General features: G+C 36.7%; 1 protein-coding gene across 5 annotated transcripts in view; it reads right to left on the reverse strand.

Annotated features, from left to right (window-relative positions):
* NSD3 (nuclear receptor binding SET domain protein 3) overlaps positions 1–23552 on the reverse strand; it is a 120065-nt gene that overhangs the window by 35318 nt on the left and 61195 nt on the right. For 4 of the 5 annotated variants that reach the window (XM_073902471.1, XM_025886282.2, XM_025886281.2 and 1 more), the window contains exons 5-12: positions 19664–19818; positions 17646–18161; positions 15294–15420; positions 11476–11576; positions 9307–9352; positions 6239–6369; positions 5733–5861; positions 4299–4425 (exon numbers count right to left, since the gene is read on the reverse strand). In XM_073902471.1, the coding sequence (XP_073758572.1) occupies positions 4299–4425; positions 5733–5861; positions 6239–6369; positions 9307–9352; positions 11476–11576; positions 15294–15420; positions 17646–18161; positions 19664–19818 (1332 nt within the window). Of the gene's footprint in view, positions 1–4298; positions 4426–5732; positions 5862–6238; positions 6370–6766; positions 8403–9306; positions 9353–11475; positions 11577–15293; positions 15421–17645; positions 18162–19663; positions 19819–23552 lie in introns of those variants that run through there. The other variant, XM_025886283.2, reaches the window with a different exon arrangement.

The following is a 23552-nucleotide window of genomic DNA, read 5'->3' on the forward strand; positions in this document are numbered from 1 at the left end:
AAATATATAATTTCAAATTATATATTAACATGTATGTAGATAGGAAAGCGAGAGTACTGTTTTAAAAATAACTTTTAGAAATTTAAAAAATTAAAAGAAATTATTTTAATAATTAAAAGAAATTATTTTAAAGGTTAAGAGGTTTGCCTTTACAGCTTTGCCAAAATGCATAAATTGCCCTGTGTAAGAAAAAGAAAAAAAGGCCTTCACTTGCATAATGATCAAAATAGGGCTAATATAAATGAAAATTGTGATAACCAGTGACACTGTTATACTAATAGCTGAACTATCAAACTCCTTTAAGACTTAAGTTTAGAGCCCTAGGACATGAGTACTTATTTTTTTTTTTTTTTAAAGATTTTATTTATTTATTTGAGAGAGAGAGCATGAGAGAGAGCATGAGAGGGAAGAGGGTCAGAGGGAGAAGCAGACTCCCTGCTGAGCAGAGAGCCCGATGCGGGACTCGATCCCGGGACTCCAGGATCACGACCTGAGTCAAAGGCAGTTGCTTAACCAACTGAGCCACCCAGGCGCCCAGACATGAGTACTTCTAATATCCTCCCTTCTCAGTAGGACATGGTCTTCATTTATAATAATTAATAAGTAAACTTGATTGTTATACATTTTATTCACAAGGTCAAATGAAAGTGCTTTCTTTCTAGAAATCACATTTGTCTTAAACGATAATAAGTGATAGTATAAGAACTTCTTAGGCATGTATCCTATAATACTTTCTACATACAAAGTATCTGCCTTTGATAAACAGAAGAAAACTTTCTAAATGACCTTAAACAATGGTTTGAAATTTTTACTCCTAATCTGTTGGAAGGGTAACAGATTAGTAACAAAGTAATTTTCATGTAATAATAAAAGCAATTTTTTAAAGATTTTATTTTTTTGAGAGAGAGAGAGAGAGAGAGAGAGAGAGAGAGAGAGAGAGTGTGTGTATGAGCAGGGGGAGGGGCAGAGGGGGAGGGAAAGGGAAAGAATCTCAAGCTGACTTCCCACTGAGTGTGGAGCCGGACATGGCGCTCAGTGTGGAGCCTGACGTGGAGCTCAATCCCATGACCCCGAGATCATGACCTGAGCCAAAACCAAGAGTGGGACGCTCAACCAACTGAGCCACCCAAGTGTCCCCAAAAGCAATTTTTTAAAAAATTAAAAAATAATTGTGTTTTAAACTGTGGTTAAAAATACATAATATAAAATTTACCATTTTAACCATTTCTGAATGTACAGTTCAGAATGTGAATTAAATACTCATTATTTTGCAACCATCACCACTATCCCGTTTTTCATCATCCCATCCTGAAATTCTATACCCATTTAAATAATAACTCCCCATTCCTCTCTGGTAAAAACCAATAAAAAACAAAACAAAACAACAACAACCAAAAACCACCTTGGTAAAAACTGCTCTACTTTCTGTCTCTATAAATTTGACTACTCTAGGTAATTCATATAAGTGGAATCAAATAATATTTGTCCTTTGTGACCACTGTATTCTGTTCACAATCATGTCCTCAAGGCTCATCCATGTTATAGCATGCATTAGAATTTCATTTTTTAGGGGCGCCTGGGTGGCTCAGTTGGTTAAGCGACTACCTTCAGCTCAGGTCATGATCCTGGAGTCCCGGGATCAAGTCCCGCATCGGGCTCCCTGCTCGGCAGGGAGTCTGCTTCTCCCTCTGACCATCCCCCCTCTCATGTGCTCTCTCTCTCAAATAAATAAATAAAGTCTTAAAAAAAAAGAATTTCATTTTAAAAAAACATTCTACCGCATGTACCCACATTTTATTTATCCATTCATTCATCAGTGGACACTTGGATCATTTCCACCTTTTGGCTATTGTGAATAATGGTGCAGTCAACATAGGTGCACAAATATCTGTTTGAGTCTCTGCTTTTGGTTCTTTTGGGTATATACCCAGAAGTAGAATTGCTGGATCATACAGTAATTCCATGTTTGATTTTTTGAGGAACTGCCTTACTATTTTCCACTGAGGTTGTATCATGTTACATTCCTGCTGACAGAACACAAAGGTTCCAATTTCTCCATATCCTGACCAACATTTTTTTTTAAATAATAGCCATTGTAGTGAGTATGGAGTGGCATCTCATGTGATTTTAATTTGCATTTCCCTGATTACTAATGGTGTTCAACATTTTTCATGTGCTTATTGACCCATTTGTAGATCTTCTTTGGAGAAATGTCTATCCAAGTCCTTTGCCCAGGTGGGTTGTTTGGTTTTTTGTTGTTGAGTTGTAGTTCCTTATACATTCTGGATATTAATCCCTTTTCAGACATGGGATTTGCTAATACTTTTCCCATTTTGTGGGCTGCTTTTTCAGTCTGTTAATGGTGTACCAGGTTTTTAATTTTTATAAAGCCCAATTTGTTTATTTTTTCTTTTGTTGCCCATGCCTTTGGTGTTGTATCTAGGAAATCAATGTAAAATCCAATGTCATGAAGCTTTTCCCTTATGTTTTCTTCTAAGATTTTTAATTCTAGCTCTTATGTTTTGGTCTTTGGTCTTTGGTCTTTCAAATGGTTGAATTAATTTTTGTGTACTGTTGTTAGGTAAAGGTTCAACTTCATTCTTTTGCATGTGGATATCCAGTTTTCCCAGCACCATTTGTTGAAAAGACTGTCCTTTCCCATTGAATAGTCTTTGCACCCTTGTCAAAAAATCATTTGACCAAATGTGTGAATGTTTATTTCTGGGCTCCCTATTCTATTCCGTTGGTTATACTTCTGTCTTCATGCCAGTACCATATTGTTTTAATTACTGTAGCTTTGTAGTCAATTCTTATTTTTCATATTTAAAAAATATATTATTATTTTTGCTTTGTAGCAAATTTTTAAATCAGGAAGTAAGTTTTCCAACTTTGCTCTACTTAATTGTTTTTAAAGCAAATTTCTCTTTTAGTTTTTCTAATAGATGTGTGCCAAATTAGATTATATCTAGACTTTGTTGGCAGAATTCTACTCTGCTGAGTTCTAGAGTTAGGAGAAAAGCCCTCAGAGTATTCTAATACCATGAAACATGGTCCTTCCTATCAGTAGTTTATTTTTTTTTAAGAGTTTATTTATTTATTTGACAGAGAGAGACACAGCGAGAGAGGAAACACAAGCAGGGGGAGGGGGAGGGGGAGAGGGAGGAGCAGGCTTCCCGCTGAGCAGGGAGCCCGATGTGGGGCTCGAACCCAGGACCCTGGGATCATGACCTGAGCTGAAGGCAGATGCTTAACGATTGAGCCACCCAGGCGCCCCTCTATCAGTAGTTTGTATCAGAGATTGCAACGTAAGTGCTTAAGGGGCCAGGCAGATTACATAAATGCCTAGAGTGATAGGATTTTAGAAAAGGGAATGGTAGGGAATGTAGGGAACCAGGAATACGTGCCTGTTCTATGTTCACACATTGAAAACACATTTTGAAGGCCAAATAAAACAATGTGCAGATAATCTGACCTTGAGACTGCCAGTTGGCAAACTGTTCAAAAATTTTACTGCAGAGTCTAAATGTGATAAATAATATTTTATATAGGGGAATATACAAGTTATATGTTCAAAACAGCTTTTATAGCTTAATTTTTACATGTGTATGTATGTATCTGTTTCATATGACGATGAAATACAATCTTCACCCTACTTAGTCAAGGTGGTAGAAGGCAACAGTAAAGAGTAAGGACTCTAGGGTTAAGCTACTTCCTGGATTTAAATCCCAGTTTCATTATATGTTGTCTTTTGACTTTGGGTAAAGTGTTCAACTTTCTTTCTCTGCAAATTGTTTTGATCAGTAGTAGTCTATACGAGGCAGGGGGATAAGAAAAAAATGGTGAATCCAAAACCTCCAATGTCTAAAAAACAATTTCCAGTAGCTGCACCTTTCTAATAAAAATATAATCATCATGGTTATAGTTTGTGATTGATGCTTATTCCAGTCTATTAAAGTCAAGGGACTTTTTATTTAACACAAAATTCTCAAACCCATCTAAAAAATAATTCAATCTACACATTTTGCATAGTTGTTTCGATAAAACACAAATCCATCTCAATGATTTCATAGATTTTACAGAAAAAGCACCAGTAGGAGGAAATTTGACAATAATATTGCTAACTACTCTTTTGATCTTAGGAATCCCAATCCCTGAATGGTCTTAATTTGTTGAAATATCTATGGGAGTGGAGGATGAGAGCTACATAAAAGTGGTAAGAGAATTGGATGTCATGGGGGCTGGCACGGCACATTCCTCCCTACCTGTCTTTTCATATCTATCAAACTAAGTAAACTTACCGGTTTTACATTCCACGCAGATGAACTTTCCATCGGAGAGTGATGCCAATCCCAGGCACTCCAGGTGAAAGTGTTTGCAGCACTCTCCCTCACAAGGAATCAGAGGGTCACCAGAGCTTTCACAGATCTGTAACATGGCAAAAAACAGTAGTTCTAAAACTTTAGCAGGCATCAGAATCACTTGGAGGGCCTGTTAAGACACAGATTACTGGATTCCTCTTCCACGGTTGCTGATTCAGCAGGCCTGTGGTGGGGTCCAAGAATTTGCATTTCTAACCAGTATCCTGACAATGCTGATGCTGCTGGTCCTTGGTCCTCACTTTAAGAATCACTGAAGTTAATTTTTTATTTTTATTTTTTGAAAGTTTTAATTTTAATTCCAGTTAGTTAACACAGTGCTGTATGGGGCGCCTGGGTGGCTCAGTCATTAAGGATCTGCCTTCGGCTCAGGTCATGATCTCAGGGTTCTGGGATCGAGCCCCGCATCGGGCTCCTTGCTCTGCAGGGAGGCCTGCTTCTCCCTCTCCCACTCCCCTGCTTGTGTTCCCTCTCTCACTCTGTCTCTCTCTGTTAAATAAATAAATAAAATCTTTAAAAAAAAAACAAACACAGTGCTGTATGAGTTTCAGGCATATAATACAGTGATTCAACAATTCCATATATCACCTGGTGCTCATCATGACAAAAATAATAAAAATATAAGAAGACTCCTATATTTAATACATTAAGAAAAAAAAAAAGAGGGTGGGGGGATGGGTTAGCCTGGTGATGGGTATTGAGGAGGGCACGTTCTGCATGGAGCACTGGGTGTTATGAACAAACAATGAATCATGGAACACTACACCAAAAACTAATGATGTAATATATGGTGATTAACATAACAATAAAAAAAATTAAAAAAAAAAGAAAAAAAAGAAAAAAAGAACCACTGAACTAGATAACTATTTCAATATGGTATAAAGTTTAATAGGCATACTTGACCTTCCATGATTCCTTCTTTGGAATTTGCAATACTTTAACTTTTCTTCACAGGGCAAAACAGTATTTTTCAAAAAGGGTAAATACACATTAAAAAAGGCAATACCAACTTAAATTTAAGAAAATGTTTTTTGAAATAAATCATCTGCCATTTACTTTTTTCATAAGTAAGCTCTAGGCCCAACATGGGTCTTGAACTCACAACCCAAAGGATCAAGAGTTGCATGCTCTACTGACTGAGCCAGGCAGGTGCCCCCCATTTACTTCTAACTAATAACTGAGTATCAAAATGAAGATGGGCACTTGCATGTGCAGAAGAGAGCCAGAAAAGGCTTTAGGACCTATAGCTTTAAAGTAATATAATTTAGAAAGATATTACTCTGTCCAGCAGGAGGTTAACTATATTATTGGCAGAATATTACAGCAATTATTTCAAGCTATACGTCGCTTGCCTACCTGACACACAGTGTCCTTCTTACTGACTCCAACGCCTCTTCTTGACAAACTTGAATCCACGGACTGCACATCAGAAACATCTACATCTGCAGTAGCGGAAGGGCTATCTACTTGCTTTCCAAAGCCTACCTACATGGAAAACATAGCACTTTTTAAGAAAAATAAAACAAAAATTTCCTCCAAGTGAGGAGCTATGAAAATTCTAGCAAGATATGCTCAAATAAACCTTGATACCTCTTTTTTCTTTCTTTGTAAAAACCTGTGGGTACCATATGCCTGATGTTTTGAGAAAAAAATGTAGTTAAAATTTACAACACAGAAACTATGTTTCTGTTACATAAGAGATCAGCAAATTAAGACATTTGTAAATTACAAAATAACCAAAATGATTTGTTCACTGAGTATTTAAAAAATTCCCCAATCTCCCCAAATAAGTCAGCCAAAGCATTTTGTTCATCTTGCAAAGCAAAAGAGAGCAATGTGCCCCAAGCCTTGAACATATTTACCTGCAGGTCACTCAGTCCTCTAGAATCGGAGTCAGATGTGTCTCTGTATGCTGAGCTAGTCATTTCTACATCAGTTGACGCGCGACTCCTTTTCTTTAGAGGTTTACAGGAATCTGAAATCTCGCTGGCACCTTAATACAACATACTGAAATTAATCCTAAAATAGTGCTTAAGGTTTGTTTTCATTTTTTTTTTGTGGGAGATTATTTCTTTCCCCAAACTCATCTGTAGTGTGAAAAAAGCACAGCTCTCTTTGTAACACTGAAGTCACGAGTCAAAACTTCAGAAGCTTCTGACCTTCCTAACAGTGAGTGATTTAATTTACAACCGCTCTATTAAAACATTTAATTCAGTGCTCCTGCTCTAAAGCTATTTTCAGTCAACAGAGCCCAAGTTCCAACCTAAAAACCAATTCTATCAAAACTACAGGATAGTCGATTGATTTGGAGCAATCCAAAGAACCATTCAATTTGGAGGGGGAAGACATAAAACCCAACACACTGTGTAGCTTACAAATATGGTCGCAGAGACATCTCCATCTTGTTTTTATTAGGGATGTGACAAATCTTTGATTTGTATTCGATTCGTACACGGATAGTGCCATTTTCCCCCGAATTTTGCAATTCAGTTGATTATTGCCCCCCGAATAAATTTTGGATGTTCATAATTGTTCATCTGAGACTTCCTTGGTGAAGTGGCATTTATTGTGACCATTAACAAGTGCTGCAGCACATCTACATATGTCATGCCATTTAGGAGGCACATTGCTGAGGGTTGTAACGGACAATCAATGTTCAAGTGCAGCCAAATCACGAAGAGCTGGATGAGAGGCCTCTATGTGGAATTTGTGCGGGAAGGAATATGAAAAAAAAAAAAGGCAGAGAATAGTGTGGAATTTTTTTAAAACTGTGTGTAATACAAATCCAGCCAAAACAATAGTGCAAAAAGTTACAAAGCAACAATCTCTTGGGCTAATGCGGTATAGGCTATACAGAAACAGCCACGATGAAATGTGCAGATCAGGCACGGTGAATACCAGGGAACCAAGGAGACGGTTAATATTTCAACCCACAGTTTGTGTTTTGGATTTTTTTTCCCCCAAAATTTCCATACAACAAACAGACATCTAGATCAGCCCAGCAAGCTATGGTGGAAGTGTGCAGTCCAGAAGAGACCATGGAGAAACAAGTCTCCTGAGGCCATGAAGATCCGCAACAGGCTGAGTGAGAGTAGCACTTGGTATATAGCCATGTTCTGTGGTGGAGGATGTGGGCCTCTTTAGACTGCTCAGATTACTGGAACCTTGTTATCACATCCCATTCTACAAGTTTTTTCACTGAATGTTTCCTTACATCTATAAATGAGGGTGCCTGCCCATGTTAACGCTGATTAAAAAACACAAGTACACAAATCTATCTCCTTCATTGCTGGTGTGTGGACCCAGAACACCACCACAAAGTATTTCCTTGGCCTAAAAGATCACTGGATTAACAAGGAGTTTTAACAGAGGAACAGGAGTGCTGTACTGAGAGGCTTTCGAAGGGAAAACACAGGTACCGCCATTTCCGATGAGTTTCTGAAAATGCTAGAAAAATGACAGACTGCCAAAGACAGCTGCCATGCTGTTCTCCATGATAACGGCACTAATATTAAAAAAAATAAGAGCTTTTAATGATTGTAATGTATACAGTTTGGGCTGTTTGGCAAAACCCTGCAGATGTGCATTAATGATGCTTTATTTAAAAACAAAAAACAAAAAAAAACAGTCCATGTTGAAATTGATCAGTGTAAGTTAAACGGTGGTTTTTAGGCTGGACCCATGATTTAAGCTGTACCCATCCAGCTCAGACCAAAAAAAAAAAAAAAAAAAAAAAAAAAAAAAAAAAAAAAAAAAAAAATCATCTGAATGTTAAAGCAATTGTTCAGAGTCTTGAAGAAGAAACCAGGCAGGAAAATGCCAATAATGATGATTGGCGAAATCAAAATTGAAAACAAAGAAACTGTTTATCGAGCCGCCGACAAAGAAATCTTGCATGGAGACTCCAAGTCTGGAGTTTCTGGGATGAAATTGTACAGGAATCTCAGTCCACAGTTTCCTCAATCGCTGCGGAGACGGAGCTGTCACTGAATCTGACAGAGCCCTGCACTCCCCGGTCCGCCGACCCTGTGGAATGGTGGAAACACAACGCAATCAGGCCTCCTAATCTCGCAGCGATCGCGATGTCTTTTCTTGGAGCTCCGCCAAGCAGTGTTCCCTCCGAGAGGCTGTTCAGTTCTGCTGAGGATCTCCACGGAGACCATCGCTGCAGACTTCTCCCCGAGAATGCAGAGAGGCTGGTGTTTTTTTTTTTTTTTAAATAATGCAATTTGCCCAGAGTAAACTACAGGTATTAAATACAGTTTGAATGATCTCACCAAAAACGCACGAATCATGCTATGGAGTTTGTACTGTAGTCAAATTGCACACAGAAAATACGGATATAAGTTTAAGGTTTCTTAAACTTTGTGCATATCTCAAATAGATTTGCATAAGGTCATCTAATAATGGCCATAAATATGCTACAAATCATTTTAATTAAAAAAAAAGATTTTACAGCACTGTCAAAATAAACGTGGCAAGATTTTTTTTCAATCAGGTTGTCTTGTCTGATTTGTCATAGTCCATGTTTGACAAACATTAATAGCTACTATTCGGTATTCAGTCGAATACCAAAAAAAATGGATTCGTCACATCCCTAGTTTATAAACCAGTGAAACCCCAGAATCTTATGGAGAAAAGTTGGAAACAGTATCAAGTCTACATGGTGTTCTCCAATTTACAAAAACAAGTAAGACTTTACACATGGAGGTACAGAATAAGATCAACTCTAAAACACACACACACACACACACACACATACACACACACACACACACACCAGGAAATACTTCAGTTTCACATAAATTTTTGACTGAAGAGCAACAACAGTGATTTACAGAGACAAACAAAAATACATGAAGTACAAATAAGTAATTCTTAAAAATTGGTTTTAATCAAGGAAATGCAAGGCAACATTATAGTAACTCACCTTTCTGTAATCCAGTCTTCACTGTAGCCTGAGGAACTGTTTCAACCTGTTTGGACAGAAAAATATACCATTAACAAGGAATTTTTTTTTTCACTTTTAATTAACAGAGGGAAAAAAACAATACTTCCATCAATCTAAGTAATGATGAGTGATTAATGTATCTGAAATCTCAACTCCGTCCCATCTTCTGGGTAAAGTTCTCTGTCTCAAGGTCAGGGAGGGTTTAAATCCTAGCTGCCTATGCTGAATTCCAAGTGACAACACACAGCCACATGCTCTCTAGCAAAGACTTTTCCCACCATTCCCTTGGTATATGAAGAGAATAAGAATCCTTTCCTCAGTGTCTGGGAGGCAGGAGAGGGGTTGTTTCTGCAACCAGCCCCGATGTTGCTATAAACCCCTCCCGCCCCAAAGACGTTAGGATAAATTTTTACTTACTATGATACTCAGGTTAATGTAACTCACGCCACTTTAAGACCCTTCCGCGCCTGCACTCACAGCTAAGTTGCTGGGAATCAGGACCCTCTCTGTAGAGAGTGCTACAGGGCTCCATACAGCTGGAAGCTCAATACTTTTGCTGCTAGTACAAACTTAAGAAAATAAGTTTGTGATATTGCAAAAGCACTTTCTTGAGTGTCTTATGAACAGTGTCTTGATCCTACATTAGGAGAGCGAGATCAGAAGTTATTCTGCCAATGTATATGTAAAACACGTGGTAATTTGAGGCTTGAACCATTGGAATTAAAGAAAGGATGCTGTTTGGAGGAGTTCCTGTTTTAGCTATGAATTGAATTTTATGTTTCTTTAAGATGTGGTGAGATATGCATGTTGAAACACATTTTGTAAATATTTAAGGATTGTTCTAAGCTTTTTAAAAAAAATTTTATTTTTTTTACAACAGGTAAAAAAACATACAACAGAAGCGCTTTTATAAGATACAATTAGTAATACAAATATAAAATCTTCTAAACAATCACTGTTATTGTTCTACTACTAACTATAACACAAGTGGCATTAACAATTTGTCCCACTTTTTATACTCATTCTGCTTATTAATTTTAAACTGGTCACAGACTGAATTTGGGAACCAGCTGGAAAAATCACAACCTTGTTTTGGTAATGAATGCTATAGATTTGCAACAGCTTAGAAAGATTTTTTGGAATATAATTTCCTAAGTATGAAAGTTAATTATGGTGAATGAATGACAAATTAGTATATTATTTAAATTTTAGTTAAATATTTCTGGGAAAATTGTTTTACATGCTTGGAGATACCATAGAGCACCCACAAAATCACCTTTTAAGTTTGGAAGTTTAAATTATGAAGGAAATAATTTGAAAAGTCCACACTTCCATATTAAGTGGTTTTAAAAATATAAATCTTATTGGAACTAATACTATTCAGAATTCTTTTTTGCTTAACAGCAGCTGTCTGGGCTATAAAAAATGGATATTCCTCCACTTTAAAAAATTTGGAAACATTCTTATGGTGAGTTTAATTTCAAGGAATAATGGTTTCTAAAAATTTCTCTGAACAGGTAATTTCATATACATATTACATTGATTACACTGGTTTAATACCCTTCAGTCAAATCTCCCTTCTCTTTTTTGTTTTTACTTAATGGTGTTTCTGATAACCCAATCACAGGTGAGTGCCAATCCACTGGGAAAATAACATTCCAAAAAATCTGTGATACCAACAGAAAAACCAGATCATCTATGATTATCTGTGTCTTAAATATAACTCTCATAGTTAAATTAATCTGATTTGTTTAAAAAAATAAAAACAATACATACCAGCAGCTTAAACAAAAAATCAAAATTTAAAAGGGCAGGGGGGACTCAATGATGGTTCCAAATAAAAATCATGAAACATGAAATCACTTTGCTCATAACAGAAATTTCAAAATAAATGTGAGGAATTCTTTAAGAGTCTTGTACCACTGGCTTCCCATCTCCTGAAGCCTATTTTCTGTGAAAATGCTTGAAGCAGAATCACAGGGATGGTTATATTAGAATTAGGCACTGGAACTCACCAGGACAGAAGCATAAGATAGTCCAGAAAAAGGAAACCCAGGTTGGGGAAAGTTTCGCTTTCTTTTAAGAAACCAGATAAGCCACAACATTTACAAATACAATGTTTTAACTCTCTACATGTAGGAAGCCAACCTGCTCCTTTTTGATCTTCTTCTTTGGCACAACCTCAGTGGACTTCTCTGATTCAGAACGAGTTCTAATCGATCTTCTCTGTTGCTTCTTTTCTACTGAGCCTAAGAGATGATTTAAAGGAACAAACAAAAACTCATTTAAGGATGACTTGACATTCATGTAATTAAGATTTGACCCAATTCCCTGCTTTTCTTATCCATTACTTTGTTTTCTAATTGTAATTGTTTTGTTTTACTTTTGGTCTTTCAATTATAAATCACTGAAAATTCAATCAGTATTACATATTTTTAATTTTAACAAATGAATTAAACTAATTCTATATGTAAAATGTTTAATGGTGCTTGGTGTACCTGTATGAGTTTTTGCTACTGTTATATTATTAACAAAAACAGGGGAAACAGGCACAAAGATGTGGCCAGAACCAAATCATTAATTTGGATGTCAAGGGACTTGTTACGCTTTAGAAATGATGAGTTATGAAAAACTTTTTGAAACAAGTTAGCAAGGTTTTTCATGTTAAGTAGTAAAACAGAAACTAAGTAATATTTTTAAACAGTAAAATTCTTTAGAAGTAAACAGAAAGACAACTCACATGGACCCCATTTTGGACAGAATAAAACTTAGAATGAGGACCACAATTGGAAAGAACACTAAGTCAGGAATGATTCATTCTGCAATCCTGAGAAGGAATGATGCCTGCAGCACAGCTGTTTTCCATCTTCTCAGCGCTAGGACCACCTACATGGTCCTTCCTACATAATAATCACCCTTCCACACCTTGCCAAGGGAGAAAGCTCTTATCAAAGCAGGCAGAAGCTACTTCAATAAAACCTTCCACATTACCTTTATATTTTGTGGTTTCATTGTTCTTGTCTATGTGTAAATGGTTTCCTTCCTTAGTTCAAAGCCAAAATAAAGAAGGATCGCATTATGCTTTTGGGAAGAAGGAGGTAGTGTGATACTAATATGCTGTGCTGATTTCTAGCAGAAAAGTCACAAATGAAGGTGTTGACTCCATCCTTCATGCTCACTCTGCTTCTTACACTGATGGAAATGTTCACTAAGACAACAGATATCCTACCCTCACAGGCACCTGAGTATCCCAGAAATCCAGACTTTAATATAATTATCAACATTCAAGTACCTATCAGCGAAGAGGAAAATGAAAATAGAACTGCTTAAAATAAACAAAATAGCTTTACTTGTTTTGATGATGAAAACATGACTTCCATTAAGTACAGACGGCATTTGATCTATCTTATAGAAAATAAGGCAACAGGGCGCCTGGGTGGCTCAGTTGGTTAAGCGACTGCCTTTGGCTCAGGTCATGATCCTGGAGTCCCGGGATCGAGTCCCGCATTGGGCTCCCTGCTCAGCTGGGAGTCTGCTTCTCCCTCTGACCCTGCCCCCCTCATGTGCTCTCTCTCTCATTCTCTCTCTCAGATAAATCTTAAAAAAAAAAAAAAAAGAAAAGAAGGCAACACGACTTCTTATAATTGTTCTGAAAGCTACCCGAACAACACATAAGATCTACTACATTTAAAACCACTAAAAAGTACTCATTCTTGTCTTAAGAGAGAGGAGGTGAGCGTCTCTGGATTTGGAAAATAGCTTAGAAATCTAGTATAAAGGCAAATACAATTCTTCAAATCACAGAAATTAGCAGCCACACACTCTATGTGCCCCCTAAATTTACTAAGAAAAGGCTCAAGAATGCTAAGTAGTTAACACCAACTGAGATAATGATACAACTGGTTTCTGAAAGGAGATAGTCTTTTCTCTCACTTGTCAACTGAAGTTATTTCCCCAAGAAGCAAAATGGTCATTTAAAAAGGCAAAATACGCTCATCAACCAGAGCTGGTAACCAAATTTAAACCAAGGTCAAAGCTTTAGAGCACTCATTAATTTACAACCTAAATATAGCGCCTGCCTACAGAAGAAACTGAGATTTTTCCAGATATAAAGAATTAGAACCGGGGCGCCTGGGTGGCTCAGTCGTTAAACGTCTGCCTTTGGCTCAGGTCATGATCCCGGGGTCCTGGGATCGAGCCCTGCATCGGGCTCCCTGCTTGGTGGGAGGCCTGCTTCTCCCTCTCCCACTTTCCCTGCTTGTGTTCCCTCTCTCGCTGTGTCTCTGTCAAATAAATAAATAAAAACTTAAAGAAAAAAAAAAAAGAATTAGAACCTTCCACTTAAAAAAAAAATTTCATGGCAAAACTTAAATCTTACAGTGAAAAGACTACGTGAAAAGAAAACGTTCAGTAGCTGAGGGGAAGGAAAACAATAAACTCTATTAAAAATAAAAGTATACTATTTAAGATCAATCTAATATGAAGAGTTTACTTTCTCCCTGAGTAGGAGAATGTAGATATTTAAATAAAGATCCCCCATATTTAAATAAAGATCCCCCTAGGCTAAGTATCACACTTATATCATATCAATTACAACAGTTTAATGTAAAGAAAGTAACAAAATTGATGTACCTGACTATGGAGAGCTGAGGCCAAAAGATTCTTTTAATCTTCAAAGAAGGGAACAAATGTTTTCAATTATGGCTAATTAATGCAAAATTGTTTAAGTCCATTTATTCATTTCTTTAACATCATAATTTCATTTTTTTATACAGTATTGTGAAATGATACAAGTTGCAAATCTGGTTCTGGACTTTGCTACTCTCTCCTTATTTTAATGCAGCTTCCCTTCCCAACTCAAATTTGGATAAAGGCATAATATTTTGTATGCCCCATATGCCCCATCTGCCCTGCTACCATCTCTCCCTGTCTTGTAGCTCTCCTCACATTTTTTTTTAAAGAAAGCTAGCCCAAGTTCTTTCCTGAACAGTGATTGCTTTTATTTTGGCCCTTATAATAATAAGAATCTTACTCAAAGTTTCCCTTACAAAAATATTTGCCCCTTCGTGCCAATCACAATTCTGCCTGAGTTACTACTGATTCAAGGCTACTACCTCAGTTCTCAAGACTTTAATCCTTCTAGAAAATTACTCGATCCCTTCTTTGATATGATTCCAAAATTTTTTTAAAAAAGAACAAGGTGAAACAAACTTGCTTCTCTTAAACTAAAATTCCAAATGACCAAACCAGTTGACAATCTAACTCTTTTCTTGATGGCTGTATGAAACAGTAATACTGTTATATAAACCAAACCCACCAGACCCTCAGTTAAACTATAAGATTCTTAGTATGTCAGTCCCTTAACAAAAATTACTTTGACCATTCCAAAGGCACAACCTTACTGAATATAGGCATTTCTATTTTAAACAAGAATAATACAGTTTGATTTTCAATTCGTGGTATCTGTTAATCAGAGGACAGATTATAATAGGAGAGTTAGGCCCTAGTTCCCTACTTACTAATACCTAGTACACCTAAGAATAATAAAAAGAACATGGGCATCTGAAAATTAGTTTCTAATAAGAGATGAAAGAGGAAATGGTAAGAATGTGTTAATAGTGCTAGAAAAGTAAAGCTGCTATTTTCATGCAAAGAGAGGTAATCAAATGGTGCATTTACTCAGATGTGTAGAGATTTCATAACTATACTCTTTTAATTAGAGCGTTCTTATTACTTAAACTCCTGTAGGAAAAATAACTTACTATGAATAAAGCTCCCTAGCCCCTAAACCGTTCTTTCCTATTGAAGTAATTGCTTTTATAACTCAATTTTTTAAAATGTAATTTGATTTTGATAACTGAAAATTTCTTAGGAACACAGCTACTATGTTATAGCAAAACAGAACTATGACCTCTCAAAATACATATATACTCTACTCTATACTATACTCTTCATTCCTTACCCACCTGTAGGACCAGATGTTGCTTCAGGAGATGATATATTCGGAGTTGCCTTTTCATTTCTCTGGTTTGGTGTAGAAATTATAAGTCTGTCCTGTCCCCTGACACTTATTTCTGTTTTGTTACCAATTCCCTTTAAAATAAGACAAAATAAAAAACAGCTGATTACCAGGCAAATGGCATCATTGGCTTACAAAGACAGCTTAAGATGGTCATGATTTGCTTGAATTTTACAGTCTTTGCAGTTAATTTATCATCTTTACCATTAGCAGAGCAATTTTATTAAGTCATCAGGATGTATTCTAAAATGTACGAGATTATGTGAGAAAAAAAACGACTCCACATGAGGCATATCACTAAAAAAATGAAACTGTATCACCTAGTTTTCTGTCAAAACCAAAATGTTTTCTGGTCTCAATAGTCTCTCCCGTTACCTCAACACAGGAAAAGAACTTGAGTCATTCTCATTTGGTTAAGTACCCTACTACACTCATGTCTTAAAAGACAAGAATATCCTTAGATACAGAAATCTGACATTCATGATGACCCAAATGTGTACCCAATAAGCAACTTGAAGCAGATAGAAGGCAGCTACAATTATAGCTCTGTCTCATTTTAGGTATTTTTAATACAATGAAATAAAGGAGTGGTTTGTAAATATTTGTTTTTAAGGCATTCATTTTAAAAAGATCAGTTTTGGGGATGCCTGGGTGGCTCAGGTAGTTAAGTGTCCAACTCTTGATTTTGGCTCAGGTCATGATCTCAGGGTCATGAGATTGAGACCCTACCCCGCCCCCCATGCTCAGCGGGGAGTCTGCTTGAGATTTCTCTCTCACCCTCTGCCCCTGCCTGCCTGCCCCTCATGTGTGGGGGCACTCTCTCTCTAATAAATAAATCTTTTTCAAAAGTTTAAATAAATAAACAAAAGACAACTTTATCTCAAATTTCATTTAAATAGCACTCTTTGGAGTGGGGTGACAAAGTTTGATTTGTATATCCAAATGCAGATAAAAACTAGCTCCAAGAACGAAGCCAATTTGCATTAAAAAAGATGCAGAGTATTCATTTGCTATGACAAGCCGTCAGTAGAACCAAGTGGAGACTGTAACTTAAGACTTTCTTTTTTTAAAGATTTTACTTATTTATTTGAGAAAGAGAATGAGAGAGAGCACGAGAAGGGGGAGGGTCAGAGGGAGAAGCAGACTCCCTGCTGACTCCCTGCTGAGCAGGGAGCCCGATGAGGGACTCTGATCCCGGGACTCCAGGATCATGACCTGAGCAAAAGGCAGTCGCTTAACCAACTGAGCCACCCAGGCGCCCTCTAACTTAAGCCTTTCCAAGTAGTTTAGTCTTACTGAAATCAGCTGAACCTACAGTCAGAAACAAACTAATAGAGAACCCTTGGACTTCTCTCTAGTAAAATGGTATCACTTGAGCACCAGCTGTCTCATGTAAGTGTTCAATCACTAAATTCTACAGCTGAAACTAGTATTACACTGTATGTTAACTACCTGGAATTTAAATAAAAACATGGAAAAATATATCACTGATGAGGCATACTATAATTATTTTCATGTGCATATGACAATGTTAGGAAATAAGCAGAGTTCTTTAAAAGCACACACCCACGAGGTGCCGCTAAATTGAATTCACAAGCCCACAACTGTGGTAAGGATTTGGAGGACAGTGAAGAGGTATATGGAATAAACATTACAAATGTTATGACACAATTTTAAAGTCTAAAAGCTAAAATATAAGTGCCCTAAATAGAGCTTCAGGGCTGGCTGATGGAGATACTCAATTTGAAGAGGTATTTTTACCCCATTACCCACGCTATCACCACAGTTAATTGTTACAGAACAAACACAGTTCTGGAATTTCTCTTAAATGCATTAGCTATCCAAAGTCAACATGAGCCTAACAAAATTGCCAGTGCAACCAAACAGATCAGCAGGTATAATTATTACAATGGTTAATTCAGACAACTGACAAAAATAATATAGTAAGAAGCACACTTCGCAGCTAAGAAAAACTAACTATACAAACTGGAAACAGGCAAAGTGCCGAGTTTTTTTCCACAACTTTGGGGAGTTAAGCTCAGTTTTGGCTGCACAGCTCAAGATTAATCTAGTACAGATGGGGATATTACAAAAGAGGGAAAAAAAGAAGGAAAACATAGCCTTTTTGCCTTTTTTGCCCCCTCTTAAACACAGTAAACTCACTGTACATTTCAAATGCAGCAGATAAAAGGGTATTTAAATTATGACTTTGTCTTGTTTTGGGGTTTCTTTTTAAATGCTAAGGTTGACTACTTATTAAATAATATTCCCCCAAAACACCCATGAAAAAAGGAGGTACCTTTGTTGAATAAACAAACTGATCAATAAATTTCCCATCTCCTGTAGCATTCTGAAGGGCAAACACTTGTTCAATCTTCACAACCGGAGACATGTTACACTTCTGCAAATCCAGGCTCCCTTTGTGCATTGTAATGGAAGCCGGTAAAGATTTCCTCGCGGCGGCCGTTTTCCAGGCTATTTTAACAGGAGGTGGTTCTTCTTCTTCCACACTTGTGTGCCGCCTCTGGCTCTGTCTCCGAATTTCAGTACTTGAGAGCGAGGAGGCCACCTCACCTGCATTGGTCTGTTCTGGCTGAGTATTCAGCACTGACCTTGGTCTTCGGGTTTTCTTAACTTCAGCTTTGGAGGCAACATTCTTTTTTGCTTGGGACAAAGCCTCCTCAGGCTGTTTATCAATATAGATAAAAGTATACTGTTCTATTCTTTCCTCTCGGGTCATTTTCAATGCCTTCTCTGCATGGGCAATGCCAATATCCCACTGAGCACGTTCTCTCTGAGGTCGGGGTTTCCGAATCTAAAAAAGACCCAGGCATATAAAAGACACAGGCATGATCAGATACTCTTCAATCTAATTGGTACATTTAAACCAATATGTATTTCCCATGTGATCCTGTCATCTTTCCAGGTAACATAAATAAATATCTTCAGGTTCTTCAGTCAAATACATGAAATGTTCTAACTCCCTAACTTTGATAAGTCAGTATTACTATCAGATGATATGCAGGTCTACTCTCTCTCTTACATCCTTTTTCGTTGACCACTCTGCTGGACAAGTCCCTCAAAGAGGGAGCTGTCCTTCTCACATTATGTCCACAAAAAGCTAGCAATGAGGGCAAAGAGAAGAGCGATTGCAGAACGATTACCTTCAATGGCCAATAAAACATCAACATTAAAAATGACACCCTAAAGCTCAGGGGTGCTACAGGGATCACAACAGAGCAAAAGGCAGAGTCTGCATTTGTGCTGGTAGTTTGTACCATAATGCAAACAGGGGCAGAATGCAGAGAAAGGAGAGAGCCCAGAGGAACAAATGAAAGTTGACAAGACATAGGAAAGAAGGAATGTATGAGAGAAAAAATGAACCTGAACCAATTTCCACAGGTCTCCTTCACTGTTGCTCAGAAGACTTTGAGTTGGCAAGACAGATAAGAAAACTTTTGATGACCAAAGCCATCAGGAATTATCCAGGGGGTTAGACTGAGGTAGCCCAAAATTAGCTAATGAAACTATGAGAAGGGATGGTATATGTGGAACGCTGATGTATAAATCTGTAAAATGTTGTCTGATAAAATTAATCAAAATCCTCTGTGATCAAATTTAGCTTTTAAAGTATAAAAGTATGACAAATTTCTGAATTACAAAAGACCCACCCTAAAATTAGTTGAGTTTAAAAATGTCAACCAGATAGATTATCAGGAGCTGGTGTCATAATTCTAAAATATCCACCACCACAAACATACTTCTTGGTTCTATCACTAAGTGTGACCTTGGTTGAACCAGTTACTTAAGCTGTCTGTGCCTTGATTTCTTCATCTGCGGAAATAGGAATAATGGTATCTACACCACTTAAGTTGTTATGGAGATTAAATGAATTAATATACACAAAATGTTTAAAATAGTGCCTGTCTCACAGTAGGTGCTCACTGAATATTTTAGAAACTTTACTTTCACAAAACAATTTTACTAGATAAGAATAAAGGGAATTACGTAAAGATAATGAAATAGGAAAAAGAATAAAACTCCCTGGCAAAATCCACATTTCACTAGCATCTACTTGTCTTATGTACACTAATTCAATTCAAAAATAGAATCCAACACTGTACTAAGCAGAGTTCAAGTTTTTAATAGTATTCTAATGTTGTTTATATAAAATATAAAACTTACTGACATACAATAAATTATTAAAACTGGACTTAGGTTAACAACTATCTGAATTCAAGTATGAAAACTTCTACTAAATTATTAAATCCTCTAAAAACCATATTCGATTGGTAATGTTAGTATGTTGTCAGATACCTTTTGTTTCTCAGAGTGATTGCTGGCTTGTTTGGTTGCTTCAGCCAATAATTCTTCATACTGTTTATGACCTTTATACTCTCGTACTCGCTTTTCATGAACCCATGCCCTCTCTGGCTGGTTGCTAAAAAACTGGACGTGATACTCCCGGGCACCTGTAAGCAAAAATTCTTATTAATCATTTCAGAACATAAGCATCCACATATACTCTGCCAAAAACTTGAACCTAAGCCAGGTTCCCTAGCATCACTCCTATTAAAACTTGTACGCTTTGGATTGTCCAAAGATATAATCCAACACCTTCCAATTATACAAATAATAGTTACTGTAAAAAAAAAAAAATCACTCCTAAATGATTAAAATTAGTTCAGCAAGTTTTAAGAGAAAGAAAATCAGAAATTCTGCTAATTATCAGATTTGTTACCTTGGTTACACAACTTATTTTTGCTTCTCTCAAACCCTTTTACAAACAAATCTGGGAATAAATAACTTTTTCTTCAAAAAATGTGTAACAGCGGCGCCTGGGTGGCTCAATCAGTTAAGTGTCTACCTTCGGCTCAGGTCATGATCCCAGAGTCCTGGGATCGAGTCCCATGTTGGCTCCCTGCTCAGTGGGGTGTCTGCTTCTCCCTCTGCCTCTGCCTCCCCTCCCCCGGCTCGTGGGCACTCGCTCTCTCTCAAATATAATCTTAAAATATATATAGAACATATTTTCTTGGACTTTAAAAGTGCTAGTCAAATTGCTTTTCTGGCTATATAAAAGTGGGCTATATAGACTTGGGGGTGGAGAGGGGGCCACTGACTCAGGGGTCCTGTGAGGTCAAAACTACCTTCATAACAATACCAAGATGCTACTGTCTTTTTAGTTGGTGGCATTTGCACTTTATACTGCAAGAATGATGGTGGGTAAGACTGATGGCATGTTGGCACAAATAAAGACAGTGAGTGACTCCAAACAATACTAGTATCACATTCTTCATGAAGGCCACACACTGGCAGTTAAAACAAAACAAAAAGCCAGTTGTATTTAATGTCCTTGATGAAGTAGTAAAAATGATTAATTTCACTAAATTTCAATCTTTGGACACTGTCTTTTTAATATTCTGCATGATGAAACGGGAAATATGCATGAAGTGCTTTTGCTTACTCAAGTGTGACAGTTATCTTGAGGAAAAGTACTTGTGTGATTGAGCTGCAAGATCACTGGCCACTTTTTCATAAAACATTTTTATCTGAAAGAACGACTGACAGAAAAACTGTGGTTATTTGAACTTGAGCATCTGGCAGGTATTTCCTCAAAAATGAACAAAGCAAGTTTGCTATTTCAAGGAAATCAACTGACAGTATTCGTTGCCAATGACAAAATTTGATCTTTCAAGCAAAAATCAGAATTTTGGAAAAACTGAGTCTTCCAACTTCCCAATAATCGAAGAATTTTCTGATGAAATAACTGGTCATATAAATTAATGTGATTTAAAAAATATCTATAGAGGATGGGCCCCTGGGTGGCCAGCGATTAAGCACCCAACTCTTGATTTCAGCTCAGGTCAGGTCATGTCATGATCTCAGGAAGGTGAGATCAGAGCCTTGCTTGAGATTCTCTCTCCCTCTGCCCCACCCCGCCAGCTCCTGTGCACACTCTAAAGAAAAAAAAAATCTACAGAAGGATGTGTCAACATTCGGAAGATATGTCTCACTTAGTAAAGCCAATATTTTTTATTTTTTAAAATTTTATTTATTTGAGAAAGAGTGAAGAGAGCGTGCCTGCAGGGGAGGGTGGGGGGGGAGACAAGCATGCTTAGTGCAGAGCTCCACGGGAGTGAGTGGGCTCAATCCCAGGACCCTAAGATCATGACCTGAGTGAAAGTCAGACACTTAACCAACTGAGCCACCCAGGCGCCCCAAAACCAGTATTTTTTAAATGGCCAATATATGATGTTATAAAATCATGAAAGGTAAAAGATTCATTCAAAGTGCAAGAAAGAACCAATGGATTCCAATGTAACAAAGTACAAAAAGTTTATGGATATGATTTCAGATTCCATACTGCAACTAACCCACCACTTATTGAGTTTTGGTGTAATATCAAAGAAATATATCCAAAATTACCTAAAAAGGCTATTGAAATACACTATCCTTTTTCAACTACACATCTGCCTGAAGTCAGATTATCTTCATATAGTTCAACCAAAACAACAAATCGTAACAGAATGAATAGAAGAAGATATAAGAATCTAGTATCTTCACTTAAGCCAGACATTAAAGAGATTTGCAATGATGTAAAATGATACTATTCTTTTCATTAATATTTTTTTAGAAAATAGTTATTTTCATAAAAATATAATGATAACATAATGGATTATTTTTAAGTGAGTTAGTAAATATTTTTAAATTCTTAGTTTTAATTTCCAAATTGAAATAAATAGTAATAGATAGAATCCACGTAAACAAAAGCTTTTTAGAGTCTTCAAATTTTAAGAGTAAAAGGGGTTCTGGGACCAAAATATGTGAGAACTGCTGTTCTAGAACAGTGCTACTCTCCAAGTGTGGTTCCCATAACAAGCCAGTCTGTGACAAAATAAGCACAGAAAAGTAAGCATGTAGAAACTATGATAATTTGACATTGTCATGACATTTAGGCACATGATCAGGGATCTTGTACTATATATTTTTTGCAGGACAAGGCCTTTCCTTTTCATAACAGTTACTTTTATTGTATTTTATGTAAGTATTGGTCCATGGTGGATTGGAAATTTTTAAAAACTGGTCTTTTACCATACAGTTTGAAAAACACAACTCTACAGAAAATGTCTCAGGTTAATAGAGTACTGTGTAACTGGTCTTGGCGAATCCAAGATAATTCAGGTAGGCAGAGAAAGGTAATAAGCAGATCCTAACTACAAAATGTAGGCATAAGCTTAAATTATCTGAAATCGATTATATCTTGGATTTGAAAATTTTAAAATTTTATTAGAATTAATGGGGGATTATCTAAGGAATTATTTTGAAACCAGATTAAAATTTCTTATGTAAAATAGCCTATAAGAGAGAAATACACACACAATTCAAATTCCATATAATCTAATCTGAGAAGGAAAAGCCAAGCACAAATTTGACTATAATTAATCAAAGAAGGTTTATCAAAAGTCTAAGGTTTTTAGGGACAAAAAAAGAAATATAACCTAAACTAACAGGTGAGTTTGGAAGATAGGGTAGTGAGTACAGGAGATAGGGTAAAAAGAATAGAGGGCATAATCTGTTTTCAAAAGTCAGTTAGTTATTCAGAAACAGTCTTTATAGTTAAAAACATGAAAACTAAAACTCACAGATGACACAATCTCATTTTAATCTTTATTTTCAACTTCTTCCTCTATTAAATCATTAGTACAGATGAAACAAATCAAACAGTTTGCCTCTTTGTTATTATCACTTTATTTTCTGCTGGCCAAAGAACTATGAATGAAATAGAAACCTAAAGACCTGAAAAAAAGAGAAGCAAACACATCTGTGTTTGAATAATGGGCTGAATTCCAAAAGAAAAATGCAGAGGAAATTTTTTCTTTAAAGATTTATTTATTTATTTTAGCAAGAAAGAGAATGCATGTGCACACGTAAGTGGGGGGGAGGGACAGAGGGAGAGAATCTCAAGCAGACTCCCGGCTGAGTGTGGAGCCCTACATGGGGCTCGATCCCACAACCCTGAGGATCATGACCTGAGCCAAAATCTCCAGTCAGACACTCAAATGACTGAGTCACGCAGGTGCCCTGGAAATGTTTTTATTTAAGAAAAATAATATAAAGGTAAAACCATCCAGTTTTAAACTAAAAAAAAAAAAAGTTAGGATTAAAAGTTACAATAAGTAAAGAAGATGTGGTACACACACACACA

The sequence above is a fragment of the Callorhinus ursinus genome, unplaced genomic scaffold (genome assembly GCF_003265705.2).
Source record: "Callorhinus ursinus isolate GAN/ISIS: 27379988/994484 unplaced genomic scaffold, GSC_fseal_2.0 scaffold17, whole genome shotgun sequence".
Taxonomy (NCBI): Eukaryota; Metazoa; Chordata; class Mammalia; order Carnivora; family Otariidae; genus Callorhinus; species Callorhinus ursinus.